Genomic DNA, 23803 nt, shown 5'->3' with positions numbered 1-23803 from the left:
CCCACACTCAGTCATCCTTTTAGGTGTGGTAAGGGGTTGAAGACCACCCTGGGAAGCTCCCTGCATCCTCCTTCCTTGGGCCTCTTCCCTTCCAATCCACCATCAGACTCATCTTACACTGAATAGAATCTCTCTCATTCGAACCCTTCAAAGGTCTCCACTACACTCGGGGTTATACTCCCTTCCCAGGATAACATTTTAGACCAACTTCACACTAATTCATTGCGCAAACATTTATTGAACTCACTCTGTAGATCATGCTGGCCTTGAACTCATAAGACACGCCTACCTCTGCTTCCTGAGTGCTGGGATCACAGGCTTACACCACCACTACTCTGAGCTTAAAATCTTCTTTACCCTTTCCTGACACCTTGAATTGAAGTGGACTTGGCTACTAGATGGGGGCGAGGGGGCTTCCTTCTAAGTCACAGATCCTGAAGCTTGACTTGGGTAACATCTGTGAACCTGCAGCCTTCCTCTGCAACGCTCCACAGAGCAAGGCATTATCTGCCCCCATCTTCCCCTACTCCCGTTAGCATTCAGCAGACAGTTACTTTCTGCAGCCCGTGGAGTCAGAGGCACGAAGACAGCCTGAATTTTTCCCTTCTCACTGGAGAACCCAGAGCTCTTAAGCACTCTAGGCCGAACCTGCTAAATAACACAGATAGCCAAGTGCAGGATGCTAACACAGACTCATTTATCCAGAAATCACTCAGCTTTTTAAGATGGGCACCACAGAGCATTTAAACAAGGACAGAACCCTTCTGTGTATAGGGCCCATTGACAGCAATGATTCCACGTGTCTGTATGACGCCCACCAAGGCTCTAGCAGCAAGCGTGCAGGTACCAATATGTCTGCTAGGGAAAATTAATACAACTCTATCTTGTTAACAGACTCCAGTACCTTGGATAATTTAGGTTTTTCTGCTTGGGAGAGTACTATGGGGTTGAACGCCCCAGACATTGCAGAGGTGGGAAGTCTATTCTACTGGAAATCCACAACACCATTTATGGATTTCACTCACCTTTAAACCCCACCTGGACTCTTCCCACACTTCCTCTACAAAGCCTCCTCATCATCCCTAGAAATCCAACTCCAGAAGACCAAATGAGACAAAGGTCTTGCACCACATTCCTGGAGAAAGCAGAGTGAACTGGCCAACAGGGGGAGATGCTATATAAACCTAGGGTCTATCTAGGCTCTCTGCTAGCCAAAGGAGAGGCATCACTATTGCCCCCAGACGAGTCATTGCAGGCTCCTGGATCCTAACAAAAAGAGCAGGGCTTCCTGTGGACCACCCACCCCAAGAAAGACTTCAAAAGCTCCTGACACATTTCCATAGGTCAGTGACGGGTTCTCAGGGCAACTACTGCCCCGCCTCCCATTGTGGACCAGGCTCATTGCTAGCATTGGGCATGGCAATTTATTTTATCAATGTATACATGTGGGCAGACAAATAATGCCTTCAGGTCAATGGAAGAAACACCTGCAGGCTAGGTACTCTCTTACATTACCTGTCTTTGCCAGCAAGACTGAAGGGAAGATAGCAGCAAGAGGCAGTCCCGGGGCTGGGGCGGAAGGCCTTTGGGTTGGTGGAGAGGGCGTGGTCTCTCTTCCACTGGCGAATTTGAAACTGTCCTGCTTCTTCTTTCCACCAAGACCCAGAATTCCTCCACACTTAGTCCCGACTCTGCCTTCTTTTTCTTTAGAGAGGAGGGCGGGACTGGCACAGGTTTGCAGGTGGAATGAGGGCTCTGGACTCCTGGAAATCGTGAGTCCTCCCCTCACTCCTGCTTCAAGTTGCTTAACTCCGGGGTTGGGGGGAGCACCACAGCTAAGGCAAGTGGACTTTGTCCTAGGGAAGCAGCGCTCGATCCCTGCCGGTCCTGGTCCCACACACACAGCGCTGTGAACTAACAGAGAGAGCACAGAAGGGAAGGTCACTGCCCTCGACGGTGCCAACGGGACATAGTTATCAGACCAGAATTTCTAGATGCGGAAATGAAACTTCCAGTCCATTCTGTAGATGTTGCAGACGCTGCAGGAAGAGACAAATCATTTCCTGGAGTAAGAGGTAGGAAAAGGAAATGGCGAAGATCCAGTCTGATTCTAGAAAGGGGAAAAAATGGATTTTTCTTAGATTATCTTTTATGAAGCCTTCTGGAATGGTAAGGTCAATTTTTCCCCTTTTCTTTTCTTTCTTTCTTGTCTTTGTGATGCTGTGGATTAAGCAGGGCAAGTACTCTGCCACTAACCTACGACCCAGCCCTAAAGTCACCATCATCATTTCTACTAGTGTATCAGGAGGTATTTAGGAGATTCAAAACCGCGCTCACCAAAAATACATTTTACCTGTATAACCTTCGTCACCTACCACCTGACATCCCAGACATTTGATATGAGTCATTAAAAGTGGGTAAGCTGCTGGCTGCAGATGGTACCAGCTAAAGAGCATTGTACCTAAGGGTGGCAAGCCGACACAGGGCCCCACCCCTAACCTAGAAGCTATTTGCAATTAATGCCTGCTGCCTGCTGGGCAACAGGGAAATCAGTTTTCTCCAATGCAGTATCACTAGGTATATCAACAATACTCCATGGTAGGCCCAAAATTCAGGAGTAGTTAGCTAACATAAAACAAACTCAATGTTATTTTTCGGGCTTTTTGTTTATTCCTGCTTTGTTTTGTATGACTTTGGTTTTTTTGGTTTTGCTTTGTTTTGGGTTGTTTGTTGTTTGCTTGTTTTGGGTTATTTTTTGGTTTTGCTTTTGTTTTGATTTTTGGTTTTCCAAGACAGGGTTTCTCTGTATAGCTCTAGCTATCCTGGAACTTACTCTATAGACCAGGCTGGCTTCAAATTCAGAGATCCACCTGCCTCTGCCTCCTGAGTGCAGGGATTAAAGGTGTGTGCCACCACACCCATCAGACACTTTAAAAAAAAAAAAGAGGAGGCAGTGTCAGCATGCCTTGGGACAGTCGTTACTTAACCTCTCTGCCTTGGTTTCCCCATTTGAAAGAGGACAAAGCTATGCAAAGCTTTCTCACACCAAAGCAAGTGAGTCTTTTTCTAATCCATGCAAGGGTTAACAGCAGCAACAGCACATAACCCTGGTCACCATGGTCATCATTATCAAGGCCACCCACCTGGTCAAGCTTTAAACATCCTTGAAATCGTACTAAACAGATTCTAGAACCCCTAGGTCATTACCACTACACAGATGCACAGTCTGGCCTCGGTGACAATCCATTCATCATACATGTGCATCCCGAGGGAGGATTATGAGACTGCGGTAAGTTCTATAGACATGGAGGAAGCTGCCGGGGGGGCGGGGGGGGGGAGGTATTTCTCTCACGGCATGGGTCAGGACAGGCTTTAAGTTCATGACAGAGTAGAAAAGAGGAAGAAACGCTGTCTGTTTGTCCTGAGTTTATCATTAAGGGAAGGTTGGGCAAGCCCTTAGACATCCTTGTTTTGGTTTGGTTTGGTTTGGTTTTTTTTCGAGACAGGGTTTCTCTGTATAGCCCTGGCTGTCCTGGAACTCACTCTGTAGACCAGGCTGGCCTCGAACTCAGAAACCTGCCTGCCTCTGCCTCCCAAGTGCTGGGATTAAAGGCATGCACCACCTCGCCCGGCAATCTTCTTTACTTCCAAATTGTAGATCAAGTAACATCTTCCTTGCCAACCCTATAGTACTGCCACAAGGATTCCAGGAGCAATGGGATACAAACTTGCTATGAGGGAAGTATATTGGTATTATATTTGCTAAACAAAGCTGTGTCCGTCACACAGACCCCTGTGTGTTATTTCTCCCTTACTCAGTTGTCATCTACCATGCAAAAGCACCTTTCTTACACCGTCTCTCTGCATTTTTTAAAAGTATAGAATAGAGTTTATTCAGGGCATGGGGAGGGGAGTTAAGAGTGTAGTAGAGGCAGAGAAAGGCAGAGAGAGGGAGAAAGTAGATGCCGGCCATGACCACGTGGAGAGAGGTGGGAAGGGAATGGGGAGAGGGGGGGAACAAGAGGGCAAGAGGCAAGGGAGAGAAGCAGGAGTAATCCCTCTGCGGATACATGATAGTTAGGCACTCTGATGAATATAACTCGTGTGTGTGTATGTGTGTGTGTGTGTGTGTGTGTGTGTATGTGTGTGTGTGTGTGTGTGTGTGTGTGTGAGAGAGAGAGAGAGAGAGAGAGAGAGAGAGAACTTGCTTTTATTCATTTTATGCATATGAGTACACCACCATTGCTTCCCAGACACACAAGAAGAGGGCATCAGATCCTATTACAGATGGTTGTGAGCCACCATGTGGTTGCTGGGATTTGAACTCAGGACTCAACTGCTGAGCCATCTCACCAGCCCTGGAGACAACCTTTAGAAGCCACTATTTATCCTGAAAACAGAAGGCCAGATCTGCCAGCTAGTCACCCCTCCTAATATTCCCAGAGCCCTCTTTACCTCTGCTCTCCCTGCCTTGTGAAGAAACGCCTTTGCTGGAGAGTAACCGGTCATGCCCTGGAGTCTGACTCAAGAGTAATTAAGAAAAAGATGGTTGAAAAGTGGATCTCGGGACTTGAGCTTCACAAATATTTGAAATAAAGCCAGGAATGGTGGCTTACAGTAAAATCCAAGCAAGTGACTGACTGAGGCAGGAGGCTCACAAGTACTAGGCAGGATGAGGAGAGGAGGGGAGGAAAGAGGGAGGAGAAGAGGAGGAGGAAGAGAAAGAAGAGAAGGAAAGGAGGGAAAGAGGGAGAGAGGGGAGGGAGGGAGGGAGGGAGAGGGAGGGAGGAAGGGAGAGGGAGGGAGGGAGGGAGGGAGGGAGGGAGGGAGGGAGTAGAGAGATAGTTCAGCAGCCAACAGCTAAGACCATGTACTGCTCATGGAGAGGACTTGAGTTTGGTTCCTTGCATCCACATTGTATACCCTACAACCACCTGTAGCTCAAGCTCTAGGGGATCAGATACCCTCTTCTGACTCTGAGAGTACTGCCCTTATGTGCACAAACCCCACACTAACACACACACACACACACACACACACACACACACACACACACACACATATATATATATATACATACATATACATATATATATGACTAAAATTAAGAGGTGGAAGAGATGGCTCAGAGGTAGCAGCACTCACCTCCCTTGTTCTGGCCCAGCACCCACATGGCAGCTCACAACCATCTCTAACTCTAGATCCAGGGGATCGGGTGCCCTCTTTTGGCCTCTATGAGCACCAGATATCTTCTTGGTGCACATGCATAAACACAGGCAAGACACTTGTACACATTAAACAAAAAATAGCTCTCTTTATACAACCCTAGCTGTCCTAGAACTCACTGTGTAGATCAGGCTGGCCTGGCACTGGAATTCACAGAGATTCCCCTGCCTCTGCCTCCCAAGCACTGGGATTAAAGGAGTGCGCCAGCACATCTGGCTAAAATACATAGATCTTAAAAATGAAAAGAATCAAAACAAAATGTTTAGAAAGAAGAGAAGACTAAGAGTATTTAGCCTTTTCTGTTCAGGTTTAAAGTTTTATTCTACAGTCAGGGCTGGAAGTACTTTATCCTTTACTGTACCCTCTTTCCACATTTTTTTTTTTTGAGACAAAATCTCACTCTGTATCCTAGACTGCTCTCAAACTTGATATGATCTGTCTGCTTCAGCCTCTCTAGTGTTGAGCTACCATACTTGGCTGTCCTGTTGTCCCACTATAACCTGTCTCTGTCTCTTTCTCCCTCTCATGTGTGAATGTGTTGTGTATCTGTGTATCTATGTGTGTGTATGTGTATATGTGTATATGTGTTTGTATGTATGTATGTATGTATGTATATGTGTATGTGTGTATGCATGTGTGTGTATATATCTTATGATTTTAATTATTGTTTTTTGTCATTATTATTATTACTACCTGTGGTGTTGGGAACAGTGGTTAAAGTACTCGTTACTTTTCCAGAGGACTGAAGTCTGATTTCTAGCACCCACCAGGGCATGGGTTGGCTTCAGCTCCAGGGGATGCAATGCCTCTGGTCTTTGGGGACACATGTACCACATGCAGACACATACACATAATTAAAATTAATAAACGGAACCTGGAAAGATGGTTCACCAGTTAAGTGCATTGGCTTCTCTTTCAGAGGACCCAGGTTCAGTTCCCAGCACCTACATGGTGGCTCATAATCATCTGTAATTCCCAGTTCCAGGGGATCTGATGCCCTCTTCTGGCCTCCAAGGTCACTGCATGCTCTTGGAGCATAGATATACATTCAAGCAAAAACATTACTACATATAAAATGAAAATAAAGGTTAAAATGTTTAAATAATAAAAACAAACTCTAATTTTTTTTTTTGTTTTTTGTTTGTTTGTTTGTTTGTTTGTTTTTTGAGACAGGGTTTCTCTGTGTAGCCCTGGCTGTCCTGGAACTCACTTTGTAGACCAGGCTGGCCTCAAACTCAGAAATCAGCCTGCCTCTGCCTCCCAAGTGCTGAAATTAAAGGCGTGCGCCACCACGCCTGGCAAAAAAAATTTGTAAAAAAACTTATTTTCTGTGTCTATGTGCCTGTTGGTGCCACAGCACATGCGTGCAGGTCAAAAGACAGCTTGCTGAGTTGGCTCTCTCTTGTCATCTTGTGGGATCTGGTGACTGAATTTGGGTCCTCAGGCCTGTAGGCAAGGACTCCACACCAGAGGCCCCCTCCTTGGGCTTGAGTGTGAATAAAAGCTTTCAGTGGGATCTGTGACATCATTACTCCCCACTTTCTTCTTCTTTTGAGACAGGGTCTCACGTAGCCTAGGCTGGTCTCAAAGTGCATGGATCTCTTTAACTCCTGGTCTTTCAGGTTTCCCTGATATGCCTGTGAACTATCAGGCCTGGTTTTCTTTGAAACAGTGTCTCACTTTGTAGGCCCAGCCTGTCTGAAACTTGCTATGTAGAACTAAGCTGGCTTTGAACTTGTGCCGATTCTCCTGCCTCTTGCTTCCCAATCTCTGGGGTATACAAGTGTGTACCGCCAACACCTGGTTCCCCAGGTGTGTGTAAAAAATCCATTTTGCAGGATTTTCCTGTACCTATCCTGGCTTTTTCAGGATACACAGAGCTGCTGATCTTCATGCCTCGACACCATGAGTACTGGAGATACAGGCATAAGACAGGATCCATGCCTTCTTTCTACCATGGGAAACCCAGGGTTCGAACTCAGGCCATCACGCTTGGCAACAGGCACATTTACCTGCTAAGCCATATCACTGGCTCTAGAATGCACGTTTTTCATAAACACCCAGGTGGTACCCACAGCTACCATTACTCAGGGGCCTTCTACAGTGTGAGCCACTGGTAACCAGGGGCCAGGTCAGTGTATCTGGTAATGACCTGGCTCCCGCGGCAGGAGTGACGGTGACGGTGGGCCTATGAGCAGCACCAGTGTCTTCTCATGGATTTTTGTACACAACCTTCCTATAGAGGCCCCAGACTCTGAAAGGGTGCTCCTTATGGGATCTTCTACCCAGTGGGATCCTCCAGGTTCCTCTGTCCTGTCATCCCACCCCTTTCATTACAGGGCCAGCCTTTGATGACAGGGACATAGGCTAGAGTCAAGCCTGTACCACTTAAGGGACATGAGTGTCAATCTGTTGACGTTGACAAGGTCCTTTCCAGTTCTGGGATCTGTATTTATGACTGTCTCAACTTTAGCTGTAGGCAGATGGCAAGGGTAAGGTACACCTCGTGACAGCACCATAGAAACAGGCCAAGCTAGGGTCTCATTCTGAGGAGAGGCCAGCCTGTCGGTTTTCATCAGTCCCTCTATCCTCCTCCATACTCAACACTCCAGGAAGATCAGGAGAGGAGATGAGATGGAGATGACCTATCTGTGGGATAAGGGTGTCACGCACCTGATTCCTCTCACATCCTTTCTGACCAGACCTCAGGCAGTGGCAGTGTGCTTTGGGTCCTGTGTGCTGGAGTCCCTTGTCGTAGTGCCCGAATGGCTTCTGCTGGGCCGAGGGTCCAGGCGAGCTTGAGTGGCAACTACCAGAAGGTCATTCAGAGATTCAGCACGGCTGTGAGAAGCCTGCAGGACGAAGACGGAGGGCGAATTCATCTCTTTCTTCCTGCTGGAGCTGCGGCTGTGGGGGCACCGCTCCTTGGACAGGGTTGGGTATTCTGGAAAGGCATTGTCAGTCAGCACAGGTCCCTGGCCACCTCCTACCAGGCTCCCTTGCCCCCACACTGGCTAAAGGTCTTGGAATGGAAGTCAGCCATTGCTTCTCTGCTCCACTCAGTTTCTTTGCTCACCCAAGATTGGCACAGATGATGGGGCTCATAGGAACGAGAGCTGGGAATGTTGAATGCCAACACTCTGTTGACTCTTTTGCTCAGTGGGGATGCAAACTCTCTAAGCACATGAGCCACTTCTCCATCATTGGATAGAGAAGAGGATCTAACCCCTTTGACCTGGGAATCCTAAAGCCTTGGGGTCTGTACCAACTGGTTCCCCTCTCTTTCACCCTCTATGATTTGAATCTTCTTGTCACTATTAGTTTTGGTTTTGGTTTTTTTTTTTTTTAGGGGGGAGTGGTAATTATTTTTTATTTTTTTATCAGTGTTTCACCTGTGTGTCTGTCTGTGTACTGCATGTATGCCTGATGCCCATGGAGGCCAAAAGAGGGAATGAAATCGCCTGAAACTGGTGTTACAGAGAGTGGTGAGCAGTGGGTGCTGGGAATTGAACCTGGCTCTAAACCAGATAGGGCTCTTAACTGCTGAGTCATTTCTCCAAACCTCTAGTTTTTTAGTATAAACTATTTGATTATTATTGTGTGTGTGGGTGTGGGGTGTAAGACAGCACACAGGTGGAAGTCAAAGAACAGTTTTATGGACTCAATTCTTCCCACTCACCTTTATGGGGCTCCCATCGATCAAATTCAGAACATCAGAGTCATGTGGCAATCACCCTTTTATCCACTGAGCCATGTCACCAGCCCTGATCATTTTTTTTTTTACTTTATTTATATTTTTAAACATTTTTAAAGACATTTACATCTGTAGACATTTACAGAGACACCAGAAGAGGGCATCAGATCCCATTACCAATGGTTGTGAGTCACCATGTGGTTGCTGGGAATTGAACTCAGGACCTCTGGAAGAGCTGTCAGTGTGCTCTTAACTGCTGTGCCATCTCTCCAGCCCATTTTTAAACATTTTATTTGTTGGAGCTAAAGAGATAGGTCAACAGTTAAGACACTGGCTGTTCTTCCAGAGGACCTAGGTTCGAATCCCAGCACCCATAGAGTGGCTTACAATTGTCCATAACTCTAATCCCAGGGAATCCTCCGAGAGCATCAGGTATACACATGGTATGCAGACATGTATGCAGACAAAAGACCCATATACATAAAGTGAATATATTACTTGTTTTTATTGATGTGTATATTCACATGATCTATATATGAACCATATGGTTGCAGGTACCCAAGGAGGCCAGCAGGGGGCCTTGGGTATCCTGGCACTGGAGTTACACAGACTCCTGTGAGCTGCCCATAACAGGCCCTGGCATTTATTTATTTTATGTATTTACTTACGTATTTATGTGTGTATTCCTTTATTTTTGAGAAAGTGTCTTGTAGTGTTACTCAGGCTAGCTGCAAACTCAAGACCCTCTCACCTTAGCCTCCTGATTGCTGAGACTGCGGGCATGTGCCACCAGACGGGGCCCTAACAGTTTGGAAGTCGAATGTTTCCCAAAGCCTGAATTTAAAGTTGGACACCTGATGCTCTTGACAGGATATGGAACCTGTGGTTCCTAGCCATGAAGCAAGTGCGTTTCACTCACCCTGGCCTCCCTACGTTGCTGTGAAGGCACACTCCCATCCAAGACCTAAATGATGGGGGTCTGCCTGGTCAGCAACCAAGCCTTTGAAAGCGATGAGCCTAACCAGCGTATTCTCTTTAGAAATTAAGAACATGAGTCATTTTGTTACGGTAAGAGAAAGCCGACTCCAGCGCCTAAGCTCTTGGTACAGCCCAGCCTACACCAATACTCACGTGACTTGGGAGCCGGGAACAAGGGGCGTTTCTTCTTCATTTGAACCTTCTGCAGTATCTCTGACATCAGATACTGCCTATTAATGTCATTCTTCATTGAGGTACAGTTCAGGTCCAAATGCCTGGATTTGGAAAACATGAGAGGCTTGGATTTCTTCTCCTGCATCGGCTTGTGGAAGGAAGCCTTCTGCTGCTTGTGGTTATAGGACACCATATGGACACTCTCCGGGCTGCTGCACTCAGGGCTGGTGGAGAGGCTCATGCTTGCCAGGGATTCTAGAGAGGTTGAGATGGGGGCTGTGGCATCTCGGGAACTTTCTACAGACGTTATGGGCTGAAAAAGAAAACAGCCTGGAATGAGATTGTGGAAGGCAGAGGGATCCCTCCTTGCTCCTGAAAGATACACTAAAAAATGGTCACAATTGGCCGGACGTGGTGGCGCACGCCTTTAGTCCCAGCACTCGGGGGCAGAGGCAGGCGGATTTCTGAGTTCGAGGCCAGCCTGGTCTACAGAGTGAGTTCCAGGACAGCCAGGGCTACACAGAGAAACCCTGTCTTGAAAAAAAAAAAAGGTCACAATGATGAATTAAGAGCTGTGCTCAGGGGCTGGAGAAGTAGCTCTAGTTCTCTATAAATACCTGACATACATGGTGTGCATGTAAACAGGCACGTGTGTGTGCACACAGACTGACAGACAGACACACGTTTTTATTCCTTTTATTGATTTGTTTGCCTTTGCACTTTTTTAAAAAGATTTATTTATTATTATATGTAAGTACACTGTAGCTGTCTTCAGACACACCAGAAGAGGGAGTCAGAGCTTGTTACGGATGGTTGTGAGCCACCATGTGGTTGCTGGGATTTGAACTCTGGACCTTCAGAAGAGCAGTCGGGTGCTCTTACCCACTGAGCCATCTCACCAGCCCGCCTTTGCACTTTTTTTTTTTTTTTTTTTTTTGGTTTTTCGAGACAGGGTTTCTCTGTATAGCCCTGGCTGTCCTGGAACTCACTTTGTAGACCAGGCTGGCCTCGAACTCAAGAGATCCACCTGCCTCTGCCTCCCGAGTGCTGGGATTAAAGGCATGCGCCACCACGCCCGGCTGCCTTTGCACTTTTGAGACACTATTTTATTCTATAAACCTGGCTTTGCCTCACAAGTGCTGAGATTAATGGCATGATTCTCCACACCTGGCCCAGAGTCAACTTTTGTTGTTGTTGTGTTGTTTTGTTTCTAGACAGGGCTTCTCTGTGTAGCCCTGGCTGTCCTGGAACTTTCTTTGTAGACCAGGCTCTCCTTGAACTCACAAATATCCCCCTGCCTCTGCCTCCTGCCTTACGTCCCGAGTAAAGGCACCACACTTCAGTTTTGCTTTTTTGGTTTGGTTTGGTTTGGTTTGGTTTGGTTTGGTTTTTCAAATAAAAACTAGACATTTGACTGCCGAATAAACTCTCTAACATTTCACTGTTGCTGTTTCTTTGGCTTGGCTCTGGAGTGGAAGAAAAGCTGTGATTGTATTTGTCATTTGATGTCTAAAGAGGACTGGTCCAGGGACCTCTTGCCCTTAAGGATTCCGAAATCCAAGAGCCAGAGGTCCTTTCTATAAAATGTAGTACTTGGGCTGGAGAGATGGCTCAGCGGTTCTAATACCACAAGAGGACACATGGTTCCGTGTGAGGCATCTAGATTTGAGACAGTGCACTGGAGGAGACTAGCTATGTCAACAGCAACCTGCCTAGGTAAAGGAGCTGTGGGAGAGACCCTCCTCAACCCATCCCACCCTCTCAGCAGATATGCCGTTCCACTGTTTGAGCTTCAAAGTAGCGAAACTGAGGCTCAAACAGCAGCGGTGGGTACTTGGGTGGGTACTTGAAGAGCTACAAGTTAGGGACAGAAGAAGGAGTAGAAAGCAAGACTCCCCCCACCCATGCCCAGAGTACGCCCCTCTTCATACCTGGGCAGTGCTCTCTATGTTCACCATAAAGGCCGACTTGACTTCCTTGACTTTGGCATTGGGCACATGGAACTCTGGCTCGAAGCAGCTGGGGTTTGCACTCCTCAGGTCAGGGACAGAACTGTAGTTCCTTGCCGACACGGGCTTGCAGGGTATAAGCATGGCCTCCTTGGTGTCCTTCTGTTCGAGGCTCTCAGAAATTTCACCTTTCTTTAGGCCTCTGATGTTCAAGAGCAAGCCAGATGTGCAGGATACTAAGGTCACTGGATGTAAGGACTAGGAAGGAGGAAAGCAGACACGAAGGCCGTGGGGGACGGGATCCTGTCCACCATCGGTTTCATCTGCACCCCAGGGAAGGTGCAAAAGAGGCGAGGAGAAGGCAATCAGAAGACACCAAAGACTTTCTAATCTGGAGCTCTGAGCCTGGGTTCTGGAACCCTTAAAAGCTCATGGCTGGATTATGAGGGGGAGTCAGTTAGTCACTTGAAACTCGGATTACAAACAGTACAGGGCATAGGTGACGGCAAAGTGCTCCATAGTTTTCATCAGATTCCTAAGTGTCTGTGATGCCCTCCCACCCCGCGACAAAGTTGAAAATAGTCTCCAACCGAGCTCTAGCCCTTCCGAGTGAAGTCTTCAAGACTAAGGAGATGATCAGATATGGTGGCTCACTCCTGTGATCCCAGTACTACTGCAGGAGGATAGCCACGAGTTACAGCATGGTCTCCATAGTGAGTTCCAGGCCAGCCAGCAAGAGCTCCACGGTGAGAGTGAGACATTTTGAAAATAAATAAATAAATAAATAAATAAATAAAAAGATTGGAGGGAAATAAGATGGCGATATAGCTTGATTAGCAGCCCAGGATGCATGAGACCCTGGCTCAGTCTCTAGCAGTATTAACCAGGCGTTGCGCCTCAGGTCCGTAATCCTAGCACTCAGGAGGTGGAGACAGGAGGATGAAAATTTTCACGTTACCTTGGGCTACCTAGTAAGTTCTGGGTCACATGAGACCGCTATCTTTAAGAAAAACAAAACAAGACAAGAATGATAAGATGTGTTGAAAAGTCATCTGTACCACTGAGGTAGAAAGAAGAGAACAGGAGGCTGGAGACGGAGAAACCAAAGACTCAGGTCCCAGGACAGTGAGGCGGCTCTCCAGGGGCTGGGCCGCCCTGTGCGCGAAGCCCGCCGGAAGTACCCTGCCCTGTTTAGTCATGCCCACGGAGTGTCCTGAGGATCATGTCTTTCAGCAGCCTGCCTGAGGAGCCTGCTGAAGGGGACATTCCTACCCAGGTCGGAGAGGAGGGCACTGAGTATAAATAGTTGTGGGGTGCACTCACTACATGGGCCCATGCTGTCTCTGGCACAGCCAGGCGGTTCTTACAGCCAGAGACAGACCAATGTGAGCATCCTCTAGCACCAGGATGGAGGGATCGTCTAACGGGTGCCAGGCTCTTCGTGCCTTCTAGACCCCTTCCTGTAGTTCAGCCCTTTGGGTAGCCCATCAGTGTGTCTGTGCTCGGAGCAGAGGTCTCCGTGGCACCCTCCCACGGGTCGGCCCAAGCCGGGGCAAGGTGCTGGTTATACACACGCCCCCCTCATGGGAGTTTACTTGTTTGGGGGGACAGGTGGCCACCGTCTTGCACTTGGGCTGCTGTCTCTGTCGCTGGAGCCGCACGACTTTGTCTCTTGCCTGCTCACCCGCAGACTCGCCCTGCGTCTCTTCCTTCCTCGCTTTTTTTAGGAAGACTTTTTTTTCCTGTTTCTGCCTCAGCTCCTGGATCAGCTGCCTGCTGAGTGAAGAACAGGGTGAGTGTCTCGGGGCGAGGAAGCGGGCACTCTTCCTAGAGGATGGATAAGATAGAACGGAGAGGGGGCTGGAGGGATGCCTCGGTGATTAAGAGCACTGGTCTTCCGTGGGACCCTGGTTCGGTTCCCTCACAACTGTCTATATGTCCAGTTTCAGGGGATCGGATAGATTTCTTCTGGACTCTGCAGGCACTGCATGCATAGACATACAAGCAGGCCTAACACCTATACCTGTAAAATACACAGTAAAAAGAAGATGGAGAGCCTGCGCACAGGTGACTGAAGGCCAAGGAGCAGAGCAGATGAGAAAGCGCCATCCTTCCTGCCACCCCCAGTCTGGGGCATAGCATGCTTCCAAGGGAGGGCTACTTCTCACGCCTACTACTCCCCATTCCCTGGAAAGAGGGGCTGGGTAGGGGGCTAAAGCAAGAGGCTCCCATGTTGGACCATTTGCTGGGCTCTCTGGCCAGTGAACCCTAGGACTGGAGCAAAGACAGCGTACCAGAAGAAATCCCTTGGTCTTGGGAGTCAGGAGACAGGGTTCTAAGTCCTTCGGTGTCATCTTGATATCTGACCTTCTCTATGCTCTGACTTTCCCCTCTCATATCTGAGATGCTTGGTAAGGACTGGACCTAACTGGATGGTTCTCTTCCAGTGCTTGGATCCCATATAGCCTGGATTCATAACACACTTTTGAGGCAGCAGTGGGCCGGGGGTGGGGGGGTGGGCGCTGGTCTCAATGATGAATATCTAAAACAACAGCTCATCTGAGAAGTGACTCGCTGCGCTAAAGGAAACTGGGAGCAGCTTTTTGGTCCTTGTGAGACCTGGACCATATGTTCTTCTGTCAGCTGCAAGGTTGGGAACTGGGACTCAGCAATTCTCCCTGCTACCTTGGGCCACCCAGAGGAGCAGATCAAGCACAGTTATCAGAACACCCTGCCCACCTCAGCCCTAGAGGAAGCCTCCCTACCGTGCATACAGCTCCCGGGCTCTGGAAGCAACGGTGTTCTGGAAGAGGGAGCTGTTGTCCTGGAAAAACTTGTCATACTTCTCCAAATTCAGACCAGGGTAGATGAGCCGGAAGCCCCCACAGTTTTTCTTCTCATATTCCTCTGTTTTCTGTAACCTCATGGCCTGGAAACCCTTGACTTCCTCTAGCCTGCGGGAAACAGAATGCAGGGCTACAGCTACGTTTTCTTGGAAGGGACATGTCCAAGCTGGGTGTCATCTAGGGCCCTGCACACAATAGTGGTTAAAAATGAAAGCAAGAATGCTTCTGAAAGGGGCTTCTACCACTCCTGGGGCAGTCAGTGTCACAATGCTCGAAGGAGCTGATTACAAGGGTCCAACAGCTCAACCAAATTCTTTCCCTTTATGAGTAAAACCCATTTCCCCCTTGGCTTAGTCTGACGGGGCAGACTGCCACCTTCCCACTCATTGCCCTCGTTACCCTTCTCTGGAGAAAAGCAGCTCATATTTTGCTACATTTGAAGGCTTCTTGGATGGATTTACTGAGCCTTTATGAACTGTGGTGACCTCACCCACCTCCCGGGGAGGAAGAGATCAGGTAGGGTAACCAGATTAGCTTCCTATACAGCAAGGACACCACGAGCCACTAAGCTATCTATCACACAAGAGAGGCCTTCGATGCAACAGCTAAGGTGTAAGAAACAGCAGCACAGCACAGCACAGCACAGCACAGCACAGCATAGCACAGCACAGCACAGCACAGCACAGCACAGCACAGCACAGCACAGCACAGCACAGCACAGCACAGCACAGCACAAGGGGCCTTCTGGAGTCCCAGGCAGCAGGCAGCCCCAGCTCTAGAGTTTGAGCCGTCACCAGCCAGCAGAGTCTATCCACATCAGTTTCCTGTCAGGAATCCTGGCGTCTTTGGCTTCTTGGACAGGACCACACTGGGCACACAGAGTGCCAGGGAAATGAGGTGCCATTGAACATGCCTACAGTGTGTTGCCCTAAGATCTCGTAAGGCTTAGTGGGATCGGCAAAGCAACAAAGCGCCCCCTGGACCAGGCTCAGGGTCTCCAGGCAGCAGAACCACTCTGCAGAAGCAAGACCCAGTTCTAGGGAAAATGGTGGGGAGGGGGATGTCAGCACAGAACAGGGCAGAGGTGACAAAGTTTTTGTTTATTCGTCTGTGGTTTCTGGAGACAGACAGGGTTTCTCTGTGTAGCTTTGGCTGTTCTGAAACTCACTCTGTAGACCAGGCTGGCCTTGAACTCAGAAAAATCTGCCTGCCTCTGCCTCCCAAGTGCTGGAATCAAAGGTGTGTACCACCGCCTTCCCACTGCTTTTGTTTCTTAGACTGGTAATTTCTAAAGCCTCATGTGATATATATATATATATATATATATATATATATATATATATATATATATATATATATATACACACACACACACACACACACACACACACACACACACAGAGTTTCCAAGAACAAAGAAATAGTCTTAATAAAATTGTTCAAGTTGCTACTTTTTTTTTCAAGACAGGGTTTCTCTGTGTAGCCCTGGCTGTCCTGGAACTCACTTTGTAGACCAGGCTGGCCTCGACCAAACTCAGAGATCCAACTGCCTCTGCCTCCAAGTGCTGGAATTAAAGGCGTGCGCCACCACTGCCCGGCTTAAGTTACTAAATTCTTGTTACAGGATATGTGATCACATTGTGAACCCCAAGATTGTGTTATTTTCGAAAATACCTGTTTCTAGTTGTGATATGGTTCAGCCCTTACCACAAACCTTTAATACTCCTGGCTGGAATATAGACATACCCTTAGTATACACCTTTAATCCCAAACAATGAAGGTAAAGTTAGTTTGTAGAAGGAAGCACCCATCTTTGAAGGCGATGTTTGGGGGTGGGGGTCGGATATGGAACGTTCAGAATCAGGTGTGGGAAAGGACAGGGGAGTTGGCTGGATGGCCATGAAAGTGAATGGAAACCTGCAACTGACTGGGGAGAGAAAGGAGGGGCCATCTCCAGGATGAGACAGAGACCTGGGATAAGAGAAGCACCCAAGAATCCATGGTGCCCTTAGCTATGACTCACAACTCAGGGGCTATGGGACCTGGAGAGGCCACATCCTGTAGTCAGGCAGTGGAGCAATAGAGACACCAACCCGCCCACAAAATTTTCAACCCCAAATTTACCCTGTCTACATGAAATATAGGCATGGGGAAGAGAGCAAGGACTGAGGGAATGGCGAACCCATAACCAGCCCAACTTGAGACCCATGCCATGGGCAAGCACCAGTCCCTAACACTATTAGCGATACTCTGTTGTGCTTGCAGACAGGAGCGTGTTGTCCTCTGAGAGGCTCCACCCAGCAGCTGACTCAGGCAGATACAAACACCCACAGCCAATCAGTGGATGGAGCTTGGGGACGCTTATGGAAGAACAGGAGGAAGGATTGTAGGTCCCAAAAAGGATAGGAACGCCACAGGAAGACCAATAGAGTCAACTATCCTGTATCCTTGGGGCTCTCAGATTCCGAACCACCAACCAAAGAACAAACACCCTAGGCTTGCCTGCACACATGTAGCAGATGTACAAGTTGGTCTTCATGTGGGTCCCAAACAACTGGAATGGGGGACTATCCCAAAAGCTGATGCCTGCATACAGGATATGTTCTTCTAACTGGGCTGCCTTGTCTGACCTCAGTGGGAAAGAAAGTGCCTATCCTTGCAGAAACTTGAAATTCTGGGGTGGGGGATACCGGGGGGGGGGGCACCTGCTCAGAGGAGAAGGGGAGGGGAGATAGGGGAAGGACTGTAGGGGCAGGGTAACCAGAAGGGAAGCAGTGAGAAGGATATAAAATGAATAAGTAAAACACAAAATCAAACTAAGAAAGTGAAGTCTAATTAAGTGGCAGTCAAAGTGATGAATCAGAGAAAGATTTGACAGGATAGGATCTGCCCGACTCTCACAAGGAGAGAGAGGAAAGGGGAGCTACTTAAGAGAGCACAGCACAGTGGAAGGAAGGAGGCAGTTTTACCAGGACAATTTCACAGAGACAGGTTGAAGAAAGACTAAGCTAGACACGGGTGAAGACAGGATGAGACGGAGAAGGAGCCAGGGGATTAGAACAGATTGTAGAGTTAGTTTGAGGTCAGCAGAGCAATTCAGGAGCAGCTGAGAGAAGCCAGATTGAATCAGTCAGCTTGGAGAGGTGTTTGAGCCAGAGCAGCTGGCTTGACCATCCAGAATTCAGAAAGAGCTAGAAAGGGCGAGTTGAATTCAGCAGTGTCAGAGGCTTAAAACATTCCGGGTCTAGATCAGATTGTATGGAGGCTAGCAGCTTCCAGGACTGGGCCTAGGTTCGTAGACAGAAACGGTAAGGTTACAGTTAGATCAGGAAAATAAAAGATACTGTTGCAAATTCTCCATCACAAACTAACCTTCTACATAGGATTCTTATTTGTTAGCAATGATCCACTCTGTTGGGCATAGTGGTATGCATCTGGAATCCCAGCACTTTCAAAGCTGGGGCAGCCTGAGGGTTGCAAGTTCTATGGGAACCTGAGGTACACTAGATACTATCTCCAAAACAAAAACAACAACCCCAAGAAGAACAAACAAAAGCAAGCAAACAAACAAAAATATAAAAAGCAGGGCTTGGGGCTGGAGAGACGTACAAGAGCTTGACCCCAGTATTCTCTTAGAAAGCTGGGCGTGGCCTCACACGCCTCCTCATGCACTCACAGCAGCCTGAAATCCTGATGCTAGCCAACAGTCCAGCTCCAGAGTCAGTAAGGGACCCTGTCTCAAAGGAATGAAGTAGAGAGTGACAGAGTGCCTGATGTCCTCTGCACAAGTATGCACAGGCTACCCCCAACACGTGCATATCACACACACACACACACACACACACACACACACACACACACACACACACACGACTACAACAGAGATCCTATCTCAAAACAAACAAAACTACAACCTCTCTCTCTCTCTCTCTCTCTCTGTTTCTATGTGTGTGTATGTTTGTGTGTATGTTTGTGTGTATGTTTGTGTGTGTGTGTGTGTCCTGTCTTTCTCTCCTAGGACCTCAGCTACCCTGGAACTTTCTCTGTAGACTAGGCACGACTTGAACTCACAGAGATTCACCTGCCTCTGCCTCCCAAGGGTTGTGCCACCAAGCCAAGCTTGAGAGTGACTTTACCTACTGAGCCAGCTCACTGGCCCAACAGTCAAGGACCTTAACAATCTCTAACAAACTGTGGTGCCAGGTACAAGGCTTCCTGTGGATGTCATTCAGTCCCCCTAATATCTTATGTATACATAGTTCCACTTCACAAGATCACCAAGCCTCCAGGAAGTGACAGAGTCCGCAGAGCCAGCAGACTTTAGTCACAACCCAGCTCAGGACAGGCAGTCTTAACTGAGGGCTGGGCAGGATGAGAACGGGCTGCCTGGAGCCAGCGGCTCTGCTCTACCTGATCTCCCGATTTGGACACTGCTGCAAGAATCGTCCCCGCTGTCTCTCCTCCTCCAAGACTTTCTTTTTGTCACAGTTCCCCAGGTTGATGAGGACCAATGCATCATAGAGCAGGCTGTCTTTCACCTCTTTATCCAACTTGGAGTCAGTGGAGAAGCTTGGAGAATGGTTGACCTGTGAAGAGAAGATATCTGTTGCAGATGGGGCTGACCAATGTGAAAGCAGAGATGACACCAAGACCCCACTTCTAGGTACCGCCAAGGCCGGCTTCACAGCCCTGGTTGTGTACGTGAGACAGAGCTGGGAGAGGTCTAGACTGGAGCCGCTGTGACGAAAGCAGAGAAGGCAGGAAGTGGAATTCCCTCTAGGGTAACCAGGTAGGGTTCTGTTTGTTTCTGAGACAGGGTCTCTCTATGTAGTCTTAGCTAGCCTGGACCTATGTAGACCAGGCTAACCTGGAAGAGATCTAAAGCCATGGGTTTACCCACACATAAGTGGTTCGTGCTTGTAAATCCCCCTCAGGAGGCTGAGGCAAGAGAATTGCCACAAGTTTGAGGCTAAAATACAGTAAGTTCGAGGCTAAAATACAGTAAGTTCCAGAATAGTTTGTGCTATAAAGCAGCACCCTATTTCAAACAAACAAGCAAAAAAAGAAAAAAGAAAAAAGAAAAAAGAAAGAAAGAAAGAAAGAAAGAAAGAAAGAGAGAGAGAGAGAGAGAGAAGGTTGGGAGGAAGAGGGGAAGAGAAGAAGAGAAAGGTGGAGGAGGAGGGAGGAGAGGAGAGGAAAACGAGAAAAGAACACCAGAGGAAATGGCACATGCTCTAATCCCCTCACTTGGGAGGCAAAGGCAGGTGGATCTCTGTGAGTTCAAGGCCAGCCTGGTCTACAGAGTGAATTCCAGGTCAGGTCTGACAGGACTATTGGGTGAGGAAAAGGGTCAGTGAAGGCTGAAAGAAAATACAGAGGGAAATTGAGAGATCAGTTCAAAGTTTGGAAGCAGAGTGATTCTTTCTAGAAGCTAATCAGGACTGACGGAGAAAAAGGAGGAGGCAAGCCTTTAATCCCAGCACTTGGGAGGCAGGGGCAGGCGAATTTCTGAGTTCCAGACCAGCCTGGTCTACAAAGTGAGTTCCAGGACAGCCAGGGCTACATTTTCGAAAAACCAAAAAAAAAAAAAAAAAAAAAAAGAGGAGGCAGCTAGAAGGCCAGTTCCCGCCCGCCCCCTGAAGAGTCCATGTTGTTCAGAGGAGCAGTGTGACATTTGTGGCGTGCCAGCAGCTTCTGGGAAAGCTTCTGGGACCTGCGCTGCCACCTCATTCTGTCCTTGGGTGGGAGCTCCAAACAGTGTCCCCCCACCACCCCCCCCCTTCACCAGCCTGAGAATACGGGTGGAGTGTGCAGGAGGGGAGAGCCCCAGAATTCTACATCCTTGTCCCTCGTGCAGACTGGATGGCGGCTTAAGCTGGCTACGGAATCTAATCGGGAAGCGAAGCCTCTCAGAAATCTCTTCCTCTTCCCACCTAGGGCACGGGATTGTGGCTTCCCCACCCTCACCACAGAACTGTCTATGTTGGTGCTTGGAACTGGGTAGTAGCTCAGGTCTCTGAGAACCAGGCAAAGCTGCTCCCACTTGAAACCAATCACTAGCAACCAAGTTTTAAGAAGGCCTCTTTGTGGGAAACACAGGAAGCAGAGCGGGTCTTCACAATCACTCTGTCTGAGAGTGGCGGCAGTCGCCGCAAATCTGGCTGGACCTCAGGAAGGCACAATTCCCAGCCGTCTACCCCCCTCTGGTGGCCATTCCTCAGCTAAGCGTGACACCCCATGGGCATTGCTGCACGACTAAGGGGAAGTCAATTCATTGAACTAATCCAGGTGAACCAGGAAGGCAGAGCCCCCGAAGCTGGCTGACCTGGACATGGGGGGGACAGTTTACATCCCCCAACTTCCCTACCTCCAGCAGCCAGGGTTTGAGTTTCCGGTCCAACAAGATGTCAAAGCCCAGGATTTCAAAGCAGGCACTGTTGAGCGTGTGGCTGGGGAAGCAGGTATGGTAATTGTGTTTGATGACCGGGTGAGCGGATATGAGCGTCTTGATGATGACGTCCTCGATGCCCCTCCAGATCTGCTCCACGTCGTAGCCGTGGGTCTTCATGTACGAGTTGAAGGTGGAGAGTTTCCTGAAGGGTGACATGGTGCATGAGAGAGGGGAATCATTCCTGGTCCGCCGATGCCGAGATGCCGATGCTGATGCCATGGCAGGGTGAAAGCCAGGAATTTCTGGAGATGGTAAGGCTCCAGAGGCACACAGTGGGGAAGAACACCCAGAAGCCAGAGTGACACCAAGGCTGGATCAGAATGGAGGTGCTCCGGTAGGAGTCATAGACCCAGACTCCTCAGGCCTCAGAACCTCGGGGCACACAGCCTGAGAACATTCTAAGAAACATCCATGGGCTGAAGAAAGAATTGGCTGAATATCGGTTGGAGAGCCAAAAGAATGTGCATATGCAGAGACAATCAGTCAATCTCTCTTTCTCTCTCTCTCTCTCTCTCTCTCCTCACATTGGTTTGCTTCAGCAGCAATGGTTTCTCAGCCTTTGGCGACCTTTAGAGAGAAGTAGGGAGCCTTCGAAGAACAATGGCACCTTGGTCACACTTCTGGGTCACACCCTGAGATTCTAGGGACCCTAAACAAAGTCCTGCTTTGGGGCTGCCCACAGAGGTCTGCAGGCCCACGGCATTTCCACCCTTAGAGGAAGCTGTCCCCAGCAAACTGTACTGTCCCCAATTTAAACAAAGCCTCACATTACAACCTGTCTTGGGTGTCTGAGGTGCCTGGCCACCCTGTCAGAAAGAGTCACCTACCAAGTCTTTGATCTCCAGTGTCCGCACGTGGGAAGGAAGAACTGATTCTTGCAGATTTTCCTCTGACCTCCACGTGTTGCCCACTGGTACCCCATGTATGTACCCCCTCCTCCAAATAAATATAATTACATTTTGTTTTGTTTTGTTTTTCAAGACAAGGATTCTCTGTGTAGCCCTGGCTGTCCTGGAACTCGCTCTGTAGATGAGGCTGGCCTCGAACTTGGAGATCCACCTGTCTCTGCCTTCTGAGTGCTGGGATTAAGTCCACCACCACCGCCTGGCTTTAAAAATTATTTTTAAAAAGCCATTTCACTGTGCTCCCATGAAGGGTCAAAGAGGAAGGAGCTGGCCTGCCAACAAGTGACCATCTGTGCAACTGCCACCTCTGTCATAGGAAGCCCGAGGACCATGGAATGAGTGAAAGCAGGTGAAGCACCCAGTATGTGTCTAGAGAAGGACAGACAAGCAGAGGCCTCCCAACACAAAGGCATTTATTTCTCTGCCCACCTTTGTCAGGTTTCTGCACAGACAGATTTTCCAGATTGTTGAAAGCCAAGCCTTTCTAGCTTCTGGGGGGGGGGGAATGGGGGACTTTAATTTTCCTAATTGGGAAATAAAGTTTCCTGGAATAGACTACACAATCCCCTGATTTCCTATAACACGTGTTTCAAAACACAACACAATCCTTTCTTGATGACTCAACGCCCATCACCATGAATACACTCTGCCTGGCAATTTTCACTGTAACACTGTAGCACCAGAGTGCCAGGCACGCTGAAAGATGATGTCTGGCGTCTGCCCAGGGGCCCTCCAGGCTCACAAATTTTCTATCTTTTCCTCTCCAACTGGATTCCTGCTCCTGCTGACCTTGAACTCCAGTGGGAAGGTCAAGGCAAAACTGGGGGTGCACTGGACCTCAGTTGACAACTTTGAGGAGGCAAGATAGTTAGCATGAGAAAACTGTCTTTTGTCTTGGCAGATGAGGAGGTGGGCTCTCAAAACAGGGGGGCAGGCAAAAAGAAAGAAAGGGAAGAAAGAAGGGAAGGGGCAATATGGGAAGCACACTGGAGGTCAGGGGGACATATTATGGGCTGAATGTGCTCCTCTAAGCTCAAGTGTTAGAAACTTGGCCCCCATTGCTGGAGTGTTGGGAGACCTGACCTTTGGGAGGGCTCTGCCCTCTTAAGTGGATTAATCTTTGCATGGCCGAAAGGGTTTGTGGGTGTGGCTCTATTATAAAATCAGGCTCTCTCTGGCACACTTGCAGAGCTGAGAAGAGATGGGTCTCTAGGGGAGCGAGGCTGAGCCAGGAGAGGACAGAGCAGAGCCCCTGGGGGGCAGACAAAGGATGGACAGGGGCCCAGAGAAGAGGGAGAGAGAGGCCAGATCAGGGAAAGCACAGAGGCTGGGCCGTGAGGGTCCGGAGAGGTATGATCTCTAGGCTAAAACACTTGTTTAGCAATGTGTGAGGCCTTGCATTGAATTCTACTGCCAGAGGGGGAAAAATATTACCAGAAGTGTCTGCATTTTACTTTGATCTAAAATCTAATCTGTTGTCCTCACAACACCCTGTCCATCAGAGCCTGAAGGCCTGAGGCCTAGTTGGTTTCAGTGTTTTTAAATTTATATTTTCTCTCTCTCTTCTTTCTTCTTCCCTC

The 23803-nt window shown here is 48.5% G+C and overlaps 1 protein-coding gene across 3 annotated transcripts in view; it reads right to left on the bottom strand.

Moving 5' to 3' along the window:
- Positions 1-675: 675 nt before the first annotated feature.
- Positions 676-23803, bottom strand: part of Ttll6 (tubulin tyrosine ligase-like family, member 6) — a 41726-nt gene continuing 18598 nt past the window's right edge. The window contains exons 8-15 of one of the 3 annotated variants that reach the window (XM_017314531.2): positions 21235-21460; positions 19278-19453; positions 14787-14975; positions 13617-13794; positions 12004-12279; positions 10052-10385; positions 7900-8170; positions 676-2039 (exon numbers count right to left, since the gene is read on the bottom strand). In XM_017314531.2, the coding sequence (XP_017170020.1) occupies positions 7932-8170; positions 10052-10385; positions 12004-12279; positions 13617-13794; positions 14787-14975; positions 19278-19453; positions 21235-21460 (1618 nt within the window). In that variant the 3' untranslated portion in view covers positions 676-2039; positions 7900-7931. Of the gene's footprint in view, positions 2111-7899; positions 8171-10051; positions 10386-12003; positions 13798-14786; positions 14976-19277; positions 19454-21234; positions 21461-23803 lie in introns of those variants that run through there. The other 2 variants (NM_172799.4, XM_017314532.2) reach the window with 2 other exon arrangements.

The sequence above is a fragment of the Mus musculus genome, chromosome 11 (assembly GCF_000001635.26).
Source record: "Mus musculus strain C57BL/6J chromosome 11, GRCm38.p6 C57BL/6J".
NCBI classification, from domain to species: Eukaryota; Metazoa; Chordata; class Mammalia; order Rodentia; family Muridae; genus Mus; species Mus musculus.
This window is presented reverse-complemented; position numbering and strand designations above follow the sequence as displayed.